At 42.4% G+C, this 19,073-nt stretch overlaps 2 protein-coding genes across 4 annotated transcripts in view; one reads left to right on the forward strand and one right to left on the reverse strand.

The window, feature by feature from the left end:
* Positions 1–19,073, reverse strand: part of LOC128694545 (MAM and LDL-receptor class A domain-containing protein 1) — a 235,534-nt gene that overhangs the window by 156,089 nt on the left and 60,372 nt on the right. For 2 of the 3 annotated variants that reach the window (XM_070095885.1, XM_070095886.1), the window contains exon 3: positions 18,325–18,476. The exons of the other annotated variant lie outside the window; for it this stretch is intronic. The gene's annotated coding sequence lies outside the window, so the exon portion shown is untranslated. The remainder of the gene's footprint in view (positions 1–18,324; positions 18,477–19,073) is intronic. 3 annotated transcript variants of the gene reach the window in all.
* LOC128694544 (doublesex- and mab-3-related transcription factor A2) overlaps positions 1–19,073 on the forward strand; it is a 47,503-nt gene that overhangs the window by 12,920 nt on the left and 15,510 nt on the right. Inside the window, exons 2-3 of the mRNA XM_070095890.1 lie at positions 9,625–9,906; positions 13,686–13,915. Of these exons, the coding sequence (XP_069951991.1) occupies positions 9,626–9,906; positions 13,686–13,915 (511 nt within the window). The 5' untranslated portion in view covers position 9,625. The remainder of the gene's footprint in view (positions 1–9,624; positions 9,907–13,685; positions 13,916–19,073) is intronic.

Here is a 19,073-nt window from a genome sequence, read left to right on the forward strand (position 1 = left end):
GGTGGCGGGGTGATGGTGGTGGTGATGATTGTGGTGGCGGGGTGATGGTGGTGGTGGTGATTGTGGTGGCGGGGTGATGGTGGTGGTGATAATGGTGATGGAGATGATGGTGGTGGTGACGATGGTGGTGGTGATGGTGGTGATGGTGATGATGGTGGTGATGGTCTTGCATTAGTGTCGTTGTTATACAAGGCGCCACGTAACCCTGGACAGTCCAAGTCCAGCACTATTACACCCCCCGTCCCTCACACACACACACACACACACACACACACACACACACACACACACACACACACACACACACACACACACACACAGGTGTCGAACACCATCACTGAACCATCAAAAAAGTATTACACTCCGAAAACAAGCTCTTCTTCGTATCGGTCAAGATATCACAGCCATGAAGGTTATCATGCCCATGTCCGAAACACACCGAGCTTGATTCTTAGCCGTCATTTTGGTCTCATACAAAAAAAAAAAAAAGAAGAGAGGTATCAACATCACTCCAGTAGGCCTAGCAGACGTCATAAATGGAAACTAGGTTCCGTTCCATGTCAGTCCCTGCGTGAAGGTCTGTATTCTGTGCTGGTACCACAGAGAAAGGAGAGAGAATTGCAGGAGTTTAGACAGAAAAAGGAGTGGGAACATTCCATCAAAATATCTAAATGAACCGTTGTTACATTCACACGTGCCAACATTCCTATAAACACGACCAACAGTACTGTCTCCCAGCAACTGTCCGTACCTTACCTTGACCTGTATTCCTCGGAACGCAAGCGAGGAGAATGCATGATGATAAAATACACCTGGGAAATCTTAGAGGGACTGGTCCCAAATCTGCACACGGACATCACTCCCTATGAAAACAAAAGACTCGTCAGGCGGTGTAACATCCTCCCAGTGAAAAGTAGGGGCGCCATGAGTACGCTAGGAGAACACCATACGTGGCAGGGGGCCCAAGATTGTTTAACTGCCTCTCAGCATACATAAGGGGAATTACCAATAGACCCTTGGCCGTCTACCAAAGGAAGCTGGACAGGCACCTGAAGTCGACACCTGACCAGCCGGGCCGTGGTTCGTACGTCGGTTTACGGCGGTCAGCAGTAACAGCCTGGTTGATCAGGCCCTGAGCCCCCACGAGGCCTGGACATGGACCGGGCCGCGGGGGCGTTGATCCCCGGAGCACCCTCCAGGTATACTCCAGGTATTACCTAATAGAAAAAACAAGGACAGCTGCTCTATAGTTGGTGCTCTTGCTCTAAGATCACCAGCGATGCTATTGTTTATACTGTAGTAGGAAGAGTGAGCTGGAAAGAACACGGGGGAATCACACACACTGTTGTCACTCCTGGGTCCATAAGCTGTCTCCAGTAATGATGTCACCGTCAAACTAATCCACTTTGGATGGTACAGAAACCAAGACCCGCACACTGACGCCGAGACTAGGAGAGGTCCAGCTAAGGTAATCTTTCCCATTATTCAAGAGAATTTGGAAGAGCTGTGAAATATATCATCATTTAAACTGAAGAGAGAAGTTAATTAAGGAGACGCTGGACTCTCTGGAGACATCTTAAAATCTACCACCAGGGTAAGATGACCCAGAATCAGGAAGTAATGGTGGTTATGAAGTGGTAGTGAAGGATATGGTGAGAATGACGATGTTAATGGTGGTCGTGGTGGCTGGCGAAGCGTAGTCATGGCGGCTGCTGAAGTGGTGGTGGGTGTGGTGATGGTGGACGTAGTGTTAGGTGTGGTGGATGAGTATTGGGCGTGAGTGTGGTGGGCTTGGTGGACGTGAGTGGTGGGTATGGGTGTAGTAGGCGTGGGTGTGGTGGGCGTGGGAAGGTATCTCAAGGAACCTGACGAGCTGCACCAGCTGGGAACCATCTGGGCAGGCACGTGGATGCTGCCTCATTAGATAAACTATCCTTAGTGATGCTCTCCCATGTAAGCTGAGAGTGCTACCAGTAGTTGTAGTGGAGGCTGTGTTGTAGTGGTGAGGCTCTGTTGTAGTGGTGAGGCTGTGTTGTAGTGATGCAGTGAGCTGTGGTGGTGTCATGTAGGGTGGTGGTAGTGTTACAAGATGGTGGTGGTAATATATGGTAGTGTTAGCACGAATCCAAAAATGCATTTATTTTCTACTGACAGTGATACAATGTCATGATCCATCAAGACTGTGGCACTGAACACCTGAGGCTGAGAACCTCATTATCTACCTCTCCGGTATCGTACTGATAAATCTACTGGTTGGCGAAACGTCTACATAATAAAGATACCCAAATGTTGTACATATATCTAATTTATTATCTTATCAGTATTATATACCATTGATATTCATACCCAGGAGGTTCTGAAGTTCAAACTTCGCCTCTTGGACAGCTGACCCAGCCAGCAACACTATCAATATTCTGTCTGACTTTATGGTTTCATTCTCTGAGTATCTCATTGCATCATTAATAAAACAGATCAAATGTTCAACTCTACATCACATTTTGATAGTACAGTGAGGTGGTGGTGTCGTGGAAGTGTTGCTGCAGGTGGTGTTGCGACAGGTGGCGTGTTGTGGTAGTGTTGCGACAGGTGGCGGTGATGTGTTGTGTTAGTGATGCCTTCCGTGATTCCGTGAAATCTCTAATTCAATCCCCGAGCTTTCAAAATCAACTTATTATCTTCATCTCGAACATTTCCTGTCTGTCCCTCGTCTCTCCTCCTACTCTCTTCCCCTCTACTACAATACTGTATCTATGTTAATTCATTATCCTGCCTGTGTATCATCGCTTATACCAAACAATCTCCCAATACGAATACACAAAGTCGATAATTTACCTATCAGCAAACGTTAGATTGAGAGGTGTTTGGTAAGCAGCAGCAGCAGCAGTTACACAGCTGTTTCGATGTAATCTCACAGCTGACCCGCTTTTCAATTTTGTGGATTTCGATCACATTTACTCAGCTGGAGTGGGGAAATGCACTCTGGGTTGGGGTTGGTGGGGCCGGGATCGTTCCTTGGAGTTGTTGCGAGTGCGCGAGACTTCCTGCGCCGGCCGCCATACATCTGCGTCAACCGGAAGTGGTTGGTCCCGCCTCTCATCATTTGTTTCATCAACTGGTGTAGTTGCTTATCATTCCCTGTTTTAATGTGTGTGGACACTTAGTCATCACTCCTGTTGAATCAACTGTTGTCATCATCCTTTTGTTTTACATCAACTGTTGAAATATCATCCTTGTGTCATCAACTTCTGAAACATCATCCTTCTGTTTCATGTACTGAAACATTATCCTTGTGTTTCATCAGCTGTTAAAATATCAATCCTCTGTTTAATTATGCTGTTAAAGCAGCGCATTTCCCTTCTGCTTTAACTGATGTGATTCTCTCTCTCACCACTCGTGATCTGAGACTTGTTTCCCCTTCTGTATCCCTCATTTACTCTCTCATGCACTCCTCCTTTCCCATCTCTCCTATACCAAACCTTTACTATCTTTGAAACTTATTCCCGTTCTATCTGGGTCTCTTCCGCACCCTGATCCTTCCGTTGTATTTTCCGTTAGTATACTATCTCCCTGCCATAAGTCTTATCATAGTATTGCTTACCCTATCTCACAGAGTTCTTCTCCCCACACATTGCCCTCCCCCACACCATCACCATACTATCACCCCTGACATTACACCACCCCTACCAGTGCAAGATAAACACCCTACCGAGTGCCAGCTTCCATATACTCTCTGGAGGTCACACTAATACACTAGTCTGCAACTGCAGGTTCATTCTATACAAGTCATCATGTACCACAGTGCATACAACACGTTGTTCATCCCTGTAATGCCAGTCATGTACTAAACTTGTATTGCACCACCAGGTACTAAAAAACCTGGATATCACGTGGTCATTCTACGTGTTGACATGCTAGACACCACGCTGTCATCACACTTGTTACCTCATTCATCACCCAAAACTGCCAACACTTGTGTTTTTCGTCTCCTGATGCAGACGATACTGGGAGACTGTACCTTCATTCAAATGTTTGAATGGATGGACCACTTCCTGTGAATAAGACTCATAATTCATTATTTACACCAGGGAAGAAAGGCGAAATTATTCACTCACTTTTTTAAAACTCCAGTTACTAATCCGAGATAGAACACCATATAATAATCCTAGGCTTGTACCACACATTGTTAGTAAGGGTCCTTGATACTGGTGCGAGGCTTTTCATCTAAGTAACTGGACCTGTGCTAAAGTTCCTTGAATCAAGCCAGAAAGTCTCCCAAGTTCAAGGTGCTGTATGACCTTCATGGGTTCAGTCAGTGTTCACCCCATGAATAATAATAATAATAATAATAATAATAATAATAATAATAATAATAATAATAATAATAATAATAATAATAATAATAATGAGAGAGTGGGTGAGATGTTATCAACAAATTTTGTTGAAAATAAGAAAAGTTTTGGAGTGAGATAAACAAGTTGAGGAAGCCTAGAGAATAAATGGATTTGTCAGTTAAAATAGGAGAGGAGAGTTATTAAATGGAGAGTTAGAGGTATTGGGAAGATGGAGGGAATATTTTGAGGAATTGTTAAATGTTGATGAAGATAGGGAAGCTGTGATTTCATGTATAGGGCAAGGAGGAACAACATCTTGTAGGAGTGAGGAAGAGCCAGTTGTGAGTGTGGGGGAAGTTCGTGAGGCAGTAGGTAAAATGAAAGGGGGTAAGGCAGCTGGGATTGATGGGATGAAGATAGAAATGTTAAAAGCAGGTGAGGATATAGTTTTGGAGTGGTTGGTGCTATTATTTAATAAATGTATGGAAGAGGGTAAGGTACCTAGGGATTGGCAGAGAGCATGCATAGTTCCTTTGTATAAAGGCAAAGGGGACAAAAGAGAGTGCAAAAATTATAGGGGGATAAGTCTGTTGAGTATACCTGGTAAAGTGTATGGTAGAGTTATTATTGAAAGAATTAAGAGTAAGACGGAGAATAGGATAGCAGATGAACAAGGGGGCTTTAGGAAAGGTAGGGGGTGTGTGGACCATGTGTTTACAGTGAAACATATAAGTGAACAGTATTTAGATAAGGCTAAAGAGGTTTTTGTGGCATTTATGGACTTGGAAAAGGCGTATGACAGGGTGGATAGGGGGGCAATGTGGCAGATGTTGCAGGTGTATGGTATAGGAGGTAGGTTACTGAAAGCAGTGAAGAGTTTTTACGAGGACAGTGAGGCTCAGGTTAGAGTATGTAGGAAAGAGGGAGATTATTTCCCAGTAAAAGTAGGCCTTAGACAGGGATGCGTGATGTCACCGTGGTTGTTTAATATATTTATAGATGGGGTAGTAAGAGAAGTAAATGCGAGGGTCTTGGCAAGAGGCGTGGAGTTAAAAGATAAAGAATCCCACATAAAGTGGGAGTTGTCACAGTTGCTCTTTGCTGATGACACTGTGCTCTTGGGAGATTCTGAAGAGAAGTTGCAGAGGTTGGTGGATGAATTTGGTAGGTATGTAAAAGAAGAAAATTAAAAGTGAATACAGGAAAGAGTAAGGTTATGAGCATAACAAAAAGATTAGGTGATGAAAGATTGGATATCAGATTGGAGGGAGAGAGTATGGAGGTGAATGTATTCAGATATTTGGGAGTGGACGTGTCAGCGGATGGGTCTATGAAAGATGAGGTGAATCATAGAATTGATGAGGGGAAAAGGGTGAGCGGTGCACTTAGGAGTCTGTGGAGACAAAGAACTTTGTCTTTGGAGGCAAAGAGGGGAATGTATGAGAGCATAGTTTTACCAACGCTCTTATATGGGTGTGAAGCATGGGTGATGAATGTTGCAGCGAGGAGAAGGCTGGAGGCAGTGGAGATGTCATGTCTGAGGGCAATGTGTGGTGTGAATATAATGCAGAGAATTCGTAGTTTGGAAGTTAGGAGGAGGTGCGGGATTGCCAAAACTGTTGTCCAGAGGGCTGAGGAAGGGTTGTTGAGGTGGTTCGGACATGTAGAGAGAATGGAGCGAAACAGAATGACTTCAAGAGTGTATCAGTCTGTAGTGGAAGGAAGGCGGGGTAGGGGTCGGCCTAGGAAAGGTTGGAGGGAGGGGGTAAAGGAGGTTTTGTGTGCGAGGGGCTTGGACTTCCAGCGGGCATGCGTGAGCGTGTTTGATAGGAGTGAATGGAGACAAATGGTTTTTAATACTTGACGTGCTGTTGGAGTGTGAGCAAAGTAACATTTATGAAGGGGTTCAGGGAAACCGGCAGGCCGGACTTGAGTCCTGGAGATGGGAAGTACAGTGTCTGCACTCTGAAGGAGGGGTGTTAATGTTGCAGTTTAAAAACTGTAGTGTAAAGCACCCTTCTGGCAAGACAGTGATAGAGTGAATGATGGTGAAAGTTTTTCTTTTTCGGGCCACCCTGTCTTGGTGGGAATCGGCCAGTGTGCTAATAAAAAAATAATAATAAATAATAATAATAATAATAATAAACATGCACCGCAGGGATGGGGGATATTATGAGAGACACTGATGAATACAAGTGGGAAGTTACGCTGCTAACATGGAAAGAGACTTTATAGAGCCTTGAGTGACAGTCTGGAGAGTCAGTTTGGGATTCTGAGAGACGCACCACCAGTGAGAACTTGTGTCCATTGCCTTTTGAAACCTCTTACCGTTCTCTCTCCCTCATCCCTAGGCCTATGATTAATATTCCACGTCATACTGGGCCCATCATGGCAGTGCTACCCACCTACATCATAGTGCTTTCTGGACGCTTGTGTAAACCTAGCATCCCCCCCCCCCCCCAAAAAAAAAAAAAAAAAAAAAAAAAAAAAAAAAAAAAAAAAAAAGTTGCGGAATCAATATTCAAGTTGGAAAATGCTTCGTTTAATTTCAAGGGAATGTAATGAAAAATGACATAACATTAAAACTAAAGAATAGGACGTATCTCACATCGCACCACAACCTCGTACCACACCCTCGTACCACACCCTCGTACCACACCCTCGTACCACACCCTCGCATCACACCCTCGCACCACACCCTCGCACCACACCCTCGCACCACACCCTCGTACCACACCCTCGCACCACACCCTCGCACCACACCCTCGTACCACACCCTCGCACCACACCCTCGCACCACACCCTCGTACCATACCCTCGCACCACACCCTCGTACCACACCCTCGCACCACACCCTCGCACCACACCCTCGTACCACACCACTACTATTACTCTACAACAACCATCGCCTGTCACACCAACCACCATTACTCTACAACCACCATCCACTGCAGCATCACTACCATTACTCTACAACCACCATCCCCTGCCACAGCACCACTACTACCACAAGAACACCCACCCCATCAACCCTCCCCCACAAACCCTCATAAACAATGCATGTATTTATCCCTAAAAATACTCGGCGTCTCTCATCTTGGCAAACCTCCGAATTTGATATTGGATTTCACACTCGTGGTAGCGATCAGGGAAAGAAGTCAAGTTAAACCAAGGAAAAACTAAGATCCTCACGTCAGTGGCACATAAGGTTGAATATTACAAATGTCAGAAGGGGGGGATACACCTGCCTGTCTCCCAGCAATACTCCTCATGATGGAGACCTTCAGAATTTACGTCTAAATGTTTCAGTTTCAGCCGGTTAATATTAATTGGTCAAAGCTTCAATTTTTTTTTTGTTTCCCTGTTGATACACTTTGATGAAGATTTGACTTATTATGGGATGATCGTTCTTTTTGTGAAAAGTGCTTTTGAATTAGGCTCAACCTTGATTCGTTTTCTGCGTCTTGATTTAGAAAATATTTGGTAAGAGTTAAAAAAAAAATGGGAGATAAGAGTGACGAAGTTTGAGGAGAGGCGGCAGGAGAGGCAGCAGTGCTGTCTACTGCAACAACTGTGAGAGGTAGACAGTAGCGCAATGAGCTGGGCTCCAGGCTCATAGAAACTACTAAAGGCCCGTGGGCTGCCACCTTTCTATTCGTGCCGAATAGGTAAAACTGGTCAATTAGCAAGAACTCATTTAAAATTAAGTTCTTTCTAAAAAATTTTTCTTTTACGTTCAAACATATATATTTTTGTAAAGTAAAAGGACACAAGTGCAACTAATGTGACATTTTATTGTGGCAACGTTTCGCTCTCCAGGAGCTTTATCAAGCCATTACAAACAATACATGGACACAGAGGGTATATAAAGGCTAAGAGTGAGGTGCAGTACTAGTGAGGTACCATTTCGATGTTCACTAGTGTCAGCATAGTTGCTGATCCCTGTATTCCCTGTATGATATAGGATAGCATAGTAGTATCATCCATATGCTTTAGATACGAGACCCCTTGTAGGCCTGTGGCTTTGTGTGACGTCACGGGATACACATGTGCAGGCTCATCCCTCTGTCCCGCTCTCTCTCGGCGGCAGACCATCCAGGCGTAGACAGGCAAGGCACTGGGCTCCATTCCTCATCTCAGTCTGACAATATAGCTACCATCCTACAAGTGTGTCTACCTTAACCTACGATATCTCCATTAAGAACCCTTTACGATACTAGTGGTGGTGGTAGTAGTAGTAGTAGTAGTAGTAGTAGTAGGAACGATAACTTGAACAACGCCTGTGTACAACACCGAAATTCCACCAATCATCTCATGAAATTCAGAGACGCCCAATTAGTGATCAAAGAAACTAATTTCCGCAGACGCAAGTGCCTTGAATCAGCACTGATCGCTGTTTCGAATACAATTAAACAAAACAACGGCAGCTTCACCATCTCCGAAGTCTTAGCAAGAATCCTCCTGAAAACAGTAAACCCTGCCATCACATAGTCTCTCCTGTTATACTACACAAAGCACATTACAGAGAGTGAACACAAACAGACTGCCTCTATCCCGTCTATATTTGTTCAACCTATTTTTATGTTACCCAAGTAATAGCTTTTATATCCTACTCATGTACGAATTAATTGCTCTACCATATTGTATTACTTTTGTCACTAGTACTACTACTACTACTACTACTACTACCACTAGTGAACATCGAAATGGTACCTCACTAGTATTACACCTCACTCTGAGCCTTTATATACCCTCTGTGTCCATGTATTGTTTGTAATGGCTTGATAAAGCTCCTGGAGAGCAAAACGTTGCCACAATAAAATGTCACACTAGTTGCACTTGTGTCCTTTTACTTTACATATTGTCGGTAGTTCTACCAGCTTTATTACATATATATTTTTCATTTATGTTAATGTAAAAATTAATAATTTTGTACCAAAAGAACCTTAGAAAACTTACCTAACCTTATCATAACAAGCACAATTTAATTTAGCCTAATCCAACTAAATATATTTTAGATAAGTTTACAATAATTTAATAAACAGTAAAATATATTTTTTTCCGTTAGGTTCAGAATGATTTTTCTAAATTATTTCATACACAAATTTTCGCTTGCCTTATTCGGCAAGAAAAGCGTTGTTATTTAAGCCAAAATCGCAAGTTTTACCAATTCCGCAGGACATAAATACATATGCATATTTACTTATACATACATATACATACCATACACATACACTTACATATCACGCTGTTTTAAAGAATGCATTATGTATTTTCGTTGCGCATATTACAGGATGAGTAGCGAGGATACAAGACTGGGCGCTACGGCGCCCCGGGTCACCACGCTCACACACGCAGCCACCAAGACTTCAGCTTCCTTAAGTGGCAAGAAGCCGCTAGTGTCCTCCCGCCGCCTCCTGCGGACACCAAAGTGTGCCCGTTGCAGGAACCACGGCGTGGTGTCCTGCCTGAAGGGTCACAAGAAGTTGTGCCGGTGGAGAGACTGTCGCTGTGCTAATTGTCTGCTGGTGGTGGAACGACAGAGAGTCATGGCGGCTCAGGTCGCTCTTAGAAGGTCAGTCGTTATTATATTCATGTTCATGCGCTAAACCCGTAAGTCACAGAGCGCTTGGGAATAGAAGGTAACCAGCTCTGACCCAGGGTGAGGCAGGACAGCTCCATTTCCGTTGATTAAGTCCTTCAACATGTAACCACCTTTCTCTTCTCCCCTCCCCAACAAGTACTTTAGGTGTTACGTCATTAACGTTCATTTGCAACCGTTCAGAATCTACTTCTGAACGGTTTACTATACACATTAACATAAAATCTAGTGTGTGTAGTGCACGTCTTTCATTAAGGTGGTAATTTACCCGTACACTAACATGAACAATAATCCATGAACATAGAGATTAAATTCAAGCCAAGACACACAGCGAGAGATATACACATCTCTAGGGATATACGAACATAATCACTTCGGCAAGACTCATGCTCCATGCTAGGCGGATCCACCTCACACCACACCATTCCCACTTGTATATATGACATTACCTCAGTGCCACTACCCATTATGTTCTCAAAGACAATGGATATTGTCCTCCAGGAAGTTGAATGCAGTGCTTGTATACCTCAATATCTCTACTATAACCTGAAGCATCTTTTCCATATGTTGTGTGGTGTGAATACTATGCAGAGAATGCGTGATATGTTAAACCATAAATCTGTGTGGGTCATTCAGCACAAGTGGTGAAGGTTCGATTCTCCGTCAGCTAAGCGTGAGACAGACACTACCCAACTGTAACTACCAAAGAAGGGCATGGTTTAGGTGCAGACGGGGAAAGCAAGATAGGTTAATCAAGAAATTGTATAAATCTGCTTAAATTTGGTGCGTGAAGGTGGTTTTTTTGAGAGGTACGATCATTAGCTTTTTGCACTCTTGAGTAAACCTGTTAGATCGGAATGTAGGCAAGAGGTTTCTGAGGTTTGATGTGGTGTTGGAGTGTGAGCGAGATAATGCCGGTAAAGGGATTTACAAAAATCAGTTACCCCGAGTTGAGTTGGGAAAGTGAGAGGTACAGTACCTACGTTCTGGAATTTGGATGGGATGTGCTGTTTCTCTGTTTATTCGGTCGTGATGCAGCATAGTGTGATAAAGAAAACGAGATACAAGATGCCAGACACTTTACAAAAGATCCTTCATTTGCTTGTAACAGAATGCGAAACTTTTCAGTAATATTAATATTTATAAAATAAATACGAGGAATAAACCGAATTCAATGTTAATGGTGCGTTACTAATTTATGAATGTATAAGTGAGCAAGGATCTTGTGTCAAGTTGAGTCACTTCAAAGATACGATCATTCGTGTGAAGTATAGTAAGCTATTGCATAAGAATAATTTGTACAAACAACCCTAGTTATTCTTATAACTATTCTTCAAGTTCGTCTACAGTATGATAGGAGTGAAGTCAGCTATGAGAAACCAATATTTTCAGTCAAATTTGGGTTGATGTGCTTATCATATCGATAGCCAGTGACACCATGGAACGGATGAGGTTTGAAACCGTGGTAAGCGAGTAGTAAAACTCAGGCCAGATTCTTAACCACTCGGCCAGTTGGTTAAAAATCTGCATTTGTGGTTACAGTGGTGGCCCATGCTAACTTCCCTATGGTGTATAGAAATATACCTAGTTGGGTGAATCATTAGAGGCAGCTGGCCCAGTGGTTAACGCAATGATCTACGAGTTTTAGGACTCACTCGCCATAGGTTCAAAACCCACCCGTTCCGTGGTTTGTTTACAATTGTGTTAATGCGATTTTGCGAGTTATGATAGCCATTGAATATTGTATGGAGATTATTTTTCCTTTTTCTTATTTAAAACAGCTCTTATGCAAATGGTTATTAGAAATGATGATGCAAAACAGCGCAGTTATCAGCTTATAAAAATTTTGTGCGATAATAAGGATGAGTTAATTTGGTGAGCACTGTACGATAATTCCGGTAAAAAAAAAATAGTGGCATCCCTGGTCTAATCTTTCCTTATGCAGGAGTAAAGTGACCCTGAGGAGAGCGACGTAAAATCATCATGTTACGCATTCATTCAACTTTTTGCCGCCTCACTGTGGCCGTCGTCAGCTGTAATACTTCACAGTTTGTTATGAAACACTTAGCTGCCGTGCCCCTCCTGAGAGAAACATCATCATCCCCTTCACCTCCTCACTCTTTGCTCGCTTCTGTTTACCCTCTCATGTTCGCTAAGTTGCTTGGCACTTCTCCCTCCTCGTTCCTCCTTGGGCTGCAACACTATGTACATAATCCGCTTTGTTTACCGCCTAAGAGTTTCCCCTTTGTAGAGGGACAGCAAGATGTTAGTCCACAGCAGTGGTGAGATAAAAAAAAAGATGGTACTTGCCTTGTGATAAAAATATCAGCGAGGGCGGCAGCTATCAACATGTTTGTTTAACAATTGTGTAAGTGAGAGAGCCTCTTTTGTATTACTACACATTCACTCCACACACCGTTAATATCTTGCATCCACATCTCACGCGATAGTCTCTGTCTCTCCGGTCCTTAATGAACAAGGCCAATAGACGATAAGAGCCTCAAAATAGCGGCAGAAGGAGGGGTGTAAGTGAGAAGCCGAGGTTGGCGCGAGCCAGCCAGCTGGGCCCACCTGGTGGCTGTGCAGAGTAATGGCCGACTGTTTACACTACACCTCCAGCCACCTTTCATGTCGCCTCGAGCCGCTAAGCAATAACACCCACTGCTATTTAGGGGTTAAAGGCACGCAGGCGTTCGTGCAACTCACACTGTAAGACATGATTATATACGAGAAAGGTGATGAACAAGAGTAGTCGAAGCCAGGCCACAAGACCACAGCTGAACAAGGTCAGCATTTAAAAACATGACAAATGTGGCTTGATAATAGTTCACGATGGACCGAAACGTGTTCAGTGTGAATTATTTGTGAGGAGAGCTTATAAAGAGCTTATATTTTTTTCTCTAACACATCGAAAACCAGTGTAAATAAAACAATTAGCATATCAATATCGAGAATACTACATAAAACCAGGCCAGCCTTAAATGATGAATGTGAATGTCTCAAGAATATATTTAGAATTTTAAGTAGATTGATTTATAACCCACTGTGATAACAGTCGCAGAGCAACCTGCAATGTAAAGTGACTTGTAGCAACCAGGATTAATAATAATGGTGGAGATTGAGACACAAGATTGATGGACTGAACACATCGACTCCAGGCTGAGGGACTGATTACCTCATACTCCTCCTCTCCTTACGCCTTCCTCTTTGTATTGGACTGATGAAGCCACTGTGTGGCGAAACGTTTCCTGAATAAAGATTCCCATATGCTGCATAAGTGTCTCAATCTTCAACTTGTCGGTTTTTCAAACCAATCATCACAATAATAATGGTACAATTACCGACAAAATGTTAGATAAAAGGACCCAGACGTAACAAATGTGACATTTTATTGTGGCAACGTTTCGCTCTCCAGGAACGGCTTGACAAAGCTCCTGGAGAGAGAAACGTTGCCACAATAAAATGTCACATTAGTTGCACGTGTCCTTTTACCTAACACAGCTAGCATTAAACATGGTTAAGGGTACTTCAGATAGTTTGATTATAACAAAGACGATGATCGAACTAATTGTAAAATATGTAGTAAGACTTTTGGTCACTGTCTTCAATACTGTGCCTTTTATTGTTCACTCAGTGAGGATTATAGATAGGCATAGTAGTTACCTAAAGAAAAATCTGTTAAGCAACTCTGGCTAAGAAGTATTTCATGCTTAAAATTTCATACAGCTTATCTTTCACTTCCATTCTTCTAGGCAACAAGCGTCTGAGAACAAGGATCAAGGTCATTCCATCTCCAGAGTGGAGTCGTCAGCCCCAGGTGCAGGAGAGTGCCCAGCAAGCACCACCCAACAGGAGTCTGCTGCCACCCTAGCTGCCAGGGCCAAGCTGAAGTCTGCTGAGGCCTTACTGGCACAGAAGAGACTGTACCAGCGACACCTCAGGTCATTACAGCAGTCAGCCCTGGCCAGAGACCTCATGACTAGTGAGTGCTTTCCTGCAGTCCTTACCGTGTTACACTATGTTAAACAGTTGTCATGTGACTGCTGACACTCACTAACCTTACACTGAAGATATGGGCCAGTAGGCCTGCGGCAGTGCCCCTTCCTTCCTTATGTTGTACGTTTCTTCGATTTATTCGGGCATTTAGCTTCCGCTCCCTCCTACGTCTGTCTCTGCTCCCTCCTACGTCAGTCATTGCTCCCTCCTACGCCAGTCTCTGCTCCCTCCTACGCCAGTCTCTGCTCCCTCCTACGTCAGTCTCTGCTCCCTCCTACGTCAGTCTCTGCTCCCTCCTACGTCAGTCTCTGCTCCCTCCTACGTCAGTCTCTGCTCCCTCCTACGTCAGTCTCTGCTCCCTCCTACGTCAGTCTCTGCTCCCTCCTACGTCAGTCCCAAGTTGGCAATTTTATTGAATAGTGACTTTCATTTTTTATTCAATAACTAGAGAATACTTCTTCTGATTGCCTTAAAAATATTACTGACGGTACATTGTGTAAGGATGACTCACAAGTTTAGCCGGAGTTGCTGCAAAATTTAAATTTTACTGAAATAGTTAAAAAAAAATGAAAATATTCGAATAGGATAAATTATTCGAGAATGTCTTTTCTGATCGGCTTCGAACTTCTATCATTGGTGGACTTTCATTAAAAAGCAGCTTGTCACTCATTTTAAGTTGTTTAAGTTTCAATTTGCCAGTTTTATTAAGCAAACTGATTCCCATGTAATAACTAGAGCAGATCTCTTCTGATCAGTTGTAAATCCTAAAGGCTGGTGGATCTTAATAGAGAGCATTTCTTTTTTACTGATTTTGGGCTTTTTGGGTAACAATTTGCCAGTTGTAGGTGAGAAAAGTAAATTGGAAAAAATTAACACCACAGCGGTTTTATGGTGTTTTTTCACGCGGAAAAATTCCATTTTTTTTCGGAATATTCTCAGGATCATTTTCGTTTATTACTCCAGAATGCCTTATTCGATCGGCTTCAATTTTTCAACGATTGTGTAATGCATCTTAGACTAGATTCGTTCACTATTTTCACACGTGGGCGCTCTATGTACAATGTTACATAGGCAAGTCTCAAATTTTGTTGCGATAAGTGGAGACAGTCTGCTCCTGTGAGAGTCATCAAAATGTCAACACTGGCGTACCTCAGAAGAAGGTTGGCATATTTAATGTTGTAGATACCAGTTTGCCACTTTTAATCTCAAAATGGTATTATTCTTGCTCGGAGTATTTTGTCTTAATGGTGGTGAGGGGCTCTTGATCCAAGAAACTGGGCTTATCCTCCTCTTGCCTGGACTGAATGAATGCCTCTCATTTCACAGGCGCTTTTATGGCTTCTCTGGATTTATCACTTTCCTTTTATTAAAATATAACATTTTGAACGACATCATCAATCTTCAGTGACTGATGTATGACGTAGGAAGATTCTGTGCAATAACAAAGTGCATCTTTCGGTCAACTTGACACTTTCACTGTTATTGTGTTTTCCTTAAACGAAAAAAATATCTTTGTTAGTTTGTACAATTTATTATGTCCAAGTTACATAGAACTAACTTTCCTAAAAGCCTGTTAATCTAAAAAAAAAAAATGCACTGATTCTGGCCTGTGTAGGTTCTATTTTTTTTTTTTTTTTTTTATTTTTTTTTTTTTTTTTTTTTTTTTTTTTGAGGGTGGGAATTCTCAACACTGAAATGTTGCTTTTAATGTGAGAATTTCTGAGTGTTGCATATGATTAGCTTCAATCCTTCCATTCTGATTACCTGATGGCGCAAAGTCTGAGCTGTTTCAAGCATGCTTGCGTATTCAAGGATATTGGTCTCTTTGGTCCCTCTGAAGATTTAAGTTAGAACTGGGTCTGCGTATACCTTAATTTACCATTTTTATTGAACAAATTTGGATATTAGTTTCCATATGGAGACTTGTGAATGCCTCTTTTATTTCCCTTCAAATCTTCAAAACTAATATTTAACTGCATTCTCAACTTATGCCGCACTCTGCATTATTCATTGATTCAAGAACCCTTCACGAGCCTCCAGGCACCGTCCTTAAAGAGGAAATGCCACAGGTCTGTAATGAGCCAAGGTTGTGAGTAGTGACATCAATGTGGCACTTAGCTCTCAAACGGAGGTCACTTGACTTCCTGTGTATAACTACGCACATGTGTATGCATTACCAAAACTGCGATTACGTGTACGTGGTGACAGGAATGTAGACATGGACGGAACAACGTCACTTCCTGGCTATAGTTTTAGTTGTATCTCTCTCTCCATATCTCCCTCCCTTCCTTACTTTTTTTCCCTCCTTTCTCTTTCAGTTCTTTCTAACCTGCATCTTTTTCTTCCTTTCCTCCTTCCCTCTTTCCCTCGTTTACCTCCCTCAATCACTCTTTCCTTCCACCCTCTCCCCCACTTTCTCTCCTCCTCCCTCCCCTCATCCCATTCCCCCCACACTTCATTCCCCACTATTTTTCCCACTAGTGGTCGTGAATGGAGAGAGTGTGAGTGGAGACGTAACGAGCGGGGTACCTCAGGGACGCTCCTTACCCAATCTTTTTCACAGTTTACGTAAATGAGATGAAAACGGGACTAACTTCTAAATAGCAAGATTCTCTGATGACATGAGATTGAGAAAGAGGATGCATCAGTGGCCGATTGTAGGAGGATTCGAAGACTTTCTTGGGGTTATTAACCCTGGCAGGTTTACAATCCACGATGATCTAAGAAAGCCAGTGTGGCTTTATTCCATACGGAGAAGCCAAAGTTATCTAGGATGCTGCCCACAACAGCCAATTACCTGTTAGGTATCAGTAGGTAGGTGAACAGTAGGAGTTGGCACACTTGCCCTCAAAAGAACTAAGAACAATTCAGCAGGCCTACTGACTCATAATAGGCAGATCCAACTCTTGCCCACCTACACCCATAAGCCCGACCAACCTACTGTATATATAAAGCCACCCAGTTCTTGCCTCAATAATACTACCTGGGAGTTTCTTCGACTCATCTACAACTCTACTATCAAACCAGTATTTTCCTACATCATTTCTAAATCTAGATTTCTCCAACTTGAATCCACTGCTGCGAGTCTTGTATGGCCTCCCTCAGAGCGGACCAGTAGAGATCAACAGTGGCCGGAGACGTCGAAAAAGTATTTCATTGGTGTAGCAAAGCCCATTTTGCATATAAATATGAAACACGAGAAGATAATACACTGGAAACTCATCAGCCGAGAAAAATAGAAGAATCTTCGAGCAGTTGGTAGCAATGACACCAAACTAAAGAATTTTAAGGTGAGAGTAACATAGCTGACAGAATGCTAAGCTTCGTAAAAAAAAAATAGTTGTAAAACCTGACTCAACCCATCGTCAGATTCTTTAGTTACCCGTGCCAGTAGGAATATCAACATAAACGATGCTATCCAGTGGCTATACCCACTGGATAATATCCAGAGAGCAGCTATCATAAGATAGGTGTAGAGAGCCTTGTAATAAAAATATCCACCGGACTGTATCCAAAGCCTAGTGATGATGATGAATATTATTATTATTATTATTAAAGATTAGCCGGTATTCTCCCGGCCCGGGCCTTTTCCAAGTGGTGGCCCGGCCTTGGCTCCCTCTTTAGGGAGTGTCTGAGACCTAAGTCTCCCATGGGAGGAGGCACAAGTACCTCCTCATCTTTGGGACCAACTGTCTCCAGGCCTAGCCACAAGCTAGGCCTCTCTGGTCTGCCATCCCCGCCCCAAGGAGGCTAATGGGAATGACAGTCTTATGAGCTAAAGGCTCGGGCTCAGGCACCTACCCTACCCTAGAAGGGTTAGGCATGGTGTCGATGAATGATGAATAACACTAAACAAAGTATGATAATAAATTATACTACAAAATCTGACACCAACTTTCAACTATATAATTTTATGAGCTATAAAGCGTGCAAAATTGTATTACCGCCTTTCTCACTGCACTCTTCTATTACTTTTACATTTCCTTATTTAAAAATCTGTATTTTATATCTATAATAGAACTGTTAACCTACATGAATTACTGGTGCTAGTCTACTCGGTCGGATAATTGGTTACCTATCAAAGAATATTTTCTACTTTCTATCAATATATTTTAGAAGTGGGACGAAAGAGACGTCATCCGCCCCCCCTCCCTCAAGAAAAATATAGAATATAACTTTCCTATTTCTGCGTCTAGCTTTAGGAATAATGCTACACACATTAAGAGAGTTAAACAATGAATGTTGTAGAAGTTAGAAGTTTGTGATATAATTCACTATGGCAACAGGATGTACATAAGGATGTTTACAAGGCAACTTGGAATGTACACATACCGACTGTTATAGAGCCAGGGTTAGCCTAACTTGGTTACAAGTACTTACGGCAATTTGGTATACCTGCTTGGAGGGCGTTCCAGGGGTGTGTGCCTCAGAGGCCTAGTCCATGACCAAGCCTACATATAGTTGATGATCAGACTAAATGTAAAGTTTGTAGTCAACTTAATGGTCACTTTCTTAAATTTTCGTTCATGTTCTTGACTGTCCACGTGCTGAAGAATATAGAGAAACAGTATTATAATAACTTATAATGATATGTCATGTTATTAATAAAAATAAGTTAGATATATTAAGTATATATCCTAAATTTGATTGCAAGAGATAAGACAATTGTATACTGTAAATCCAACTGTAATCCTGTAAATCCCTTCTGAGACCTAGTCCCTACGTCTTGTGTGTGTATCCATATGTCTTTGGTTGCCGCTTCGGCGGCAAAATAAAAAAAAATAAACTAAGGGAAGTGATCTGAGTCCTATGATATTCAATATATTACTTCTTTTAAATTCTCTGCTTGCTTCACCTAAACATATAGCTGTAAACAATGATATCATCATTCACACAATAAGATATAAATGACCGAGTACCATTCTTAATGAATTTTAAACAATAAACTAAGACTCGCCATAATGACGTCGAATAAGATATTAACAAGCAAACGACTTGACCCATCTATCATCAGCTACGTCAAATCTTACAGACATCTTAGTGTAGTTGTGCCCTCCAGTAACTCCATTATACTACAACTGAATTAAAAATATTAAGATAGGCTTAATACTCTCAGTGGTTGCTGGCTACAACCCGAACTATGG

This window comes from Cherax quadricarinatus, chromosome 51 (assembly GCF_038502225.1).
Source record: "Cherax quadricarinatus isolate ZL_2023a chromosome 51, ASM3850222v1, whole genome shotgun sequence".
Taxonomy (NCBI): Eukaryota; Metazoa; Arthropoda; class Malacostraca; order Decapoda; family Parastacidae; genus Cherax; species Cherax quadricarinatus.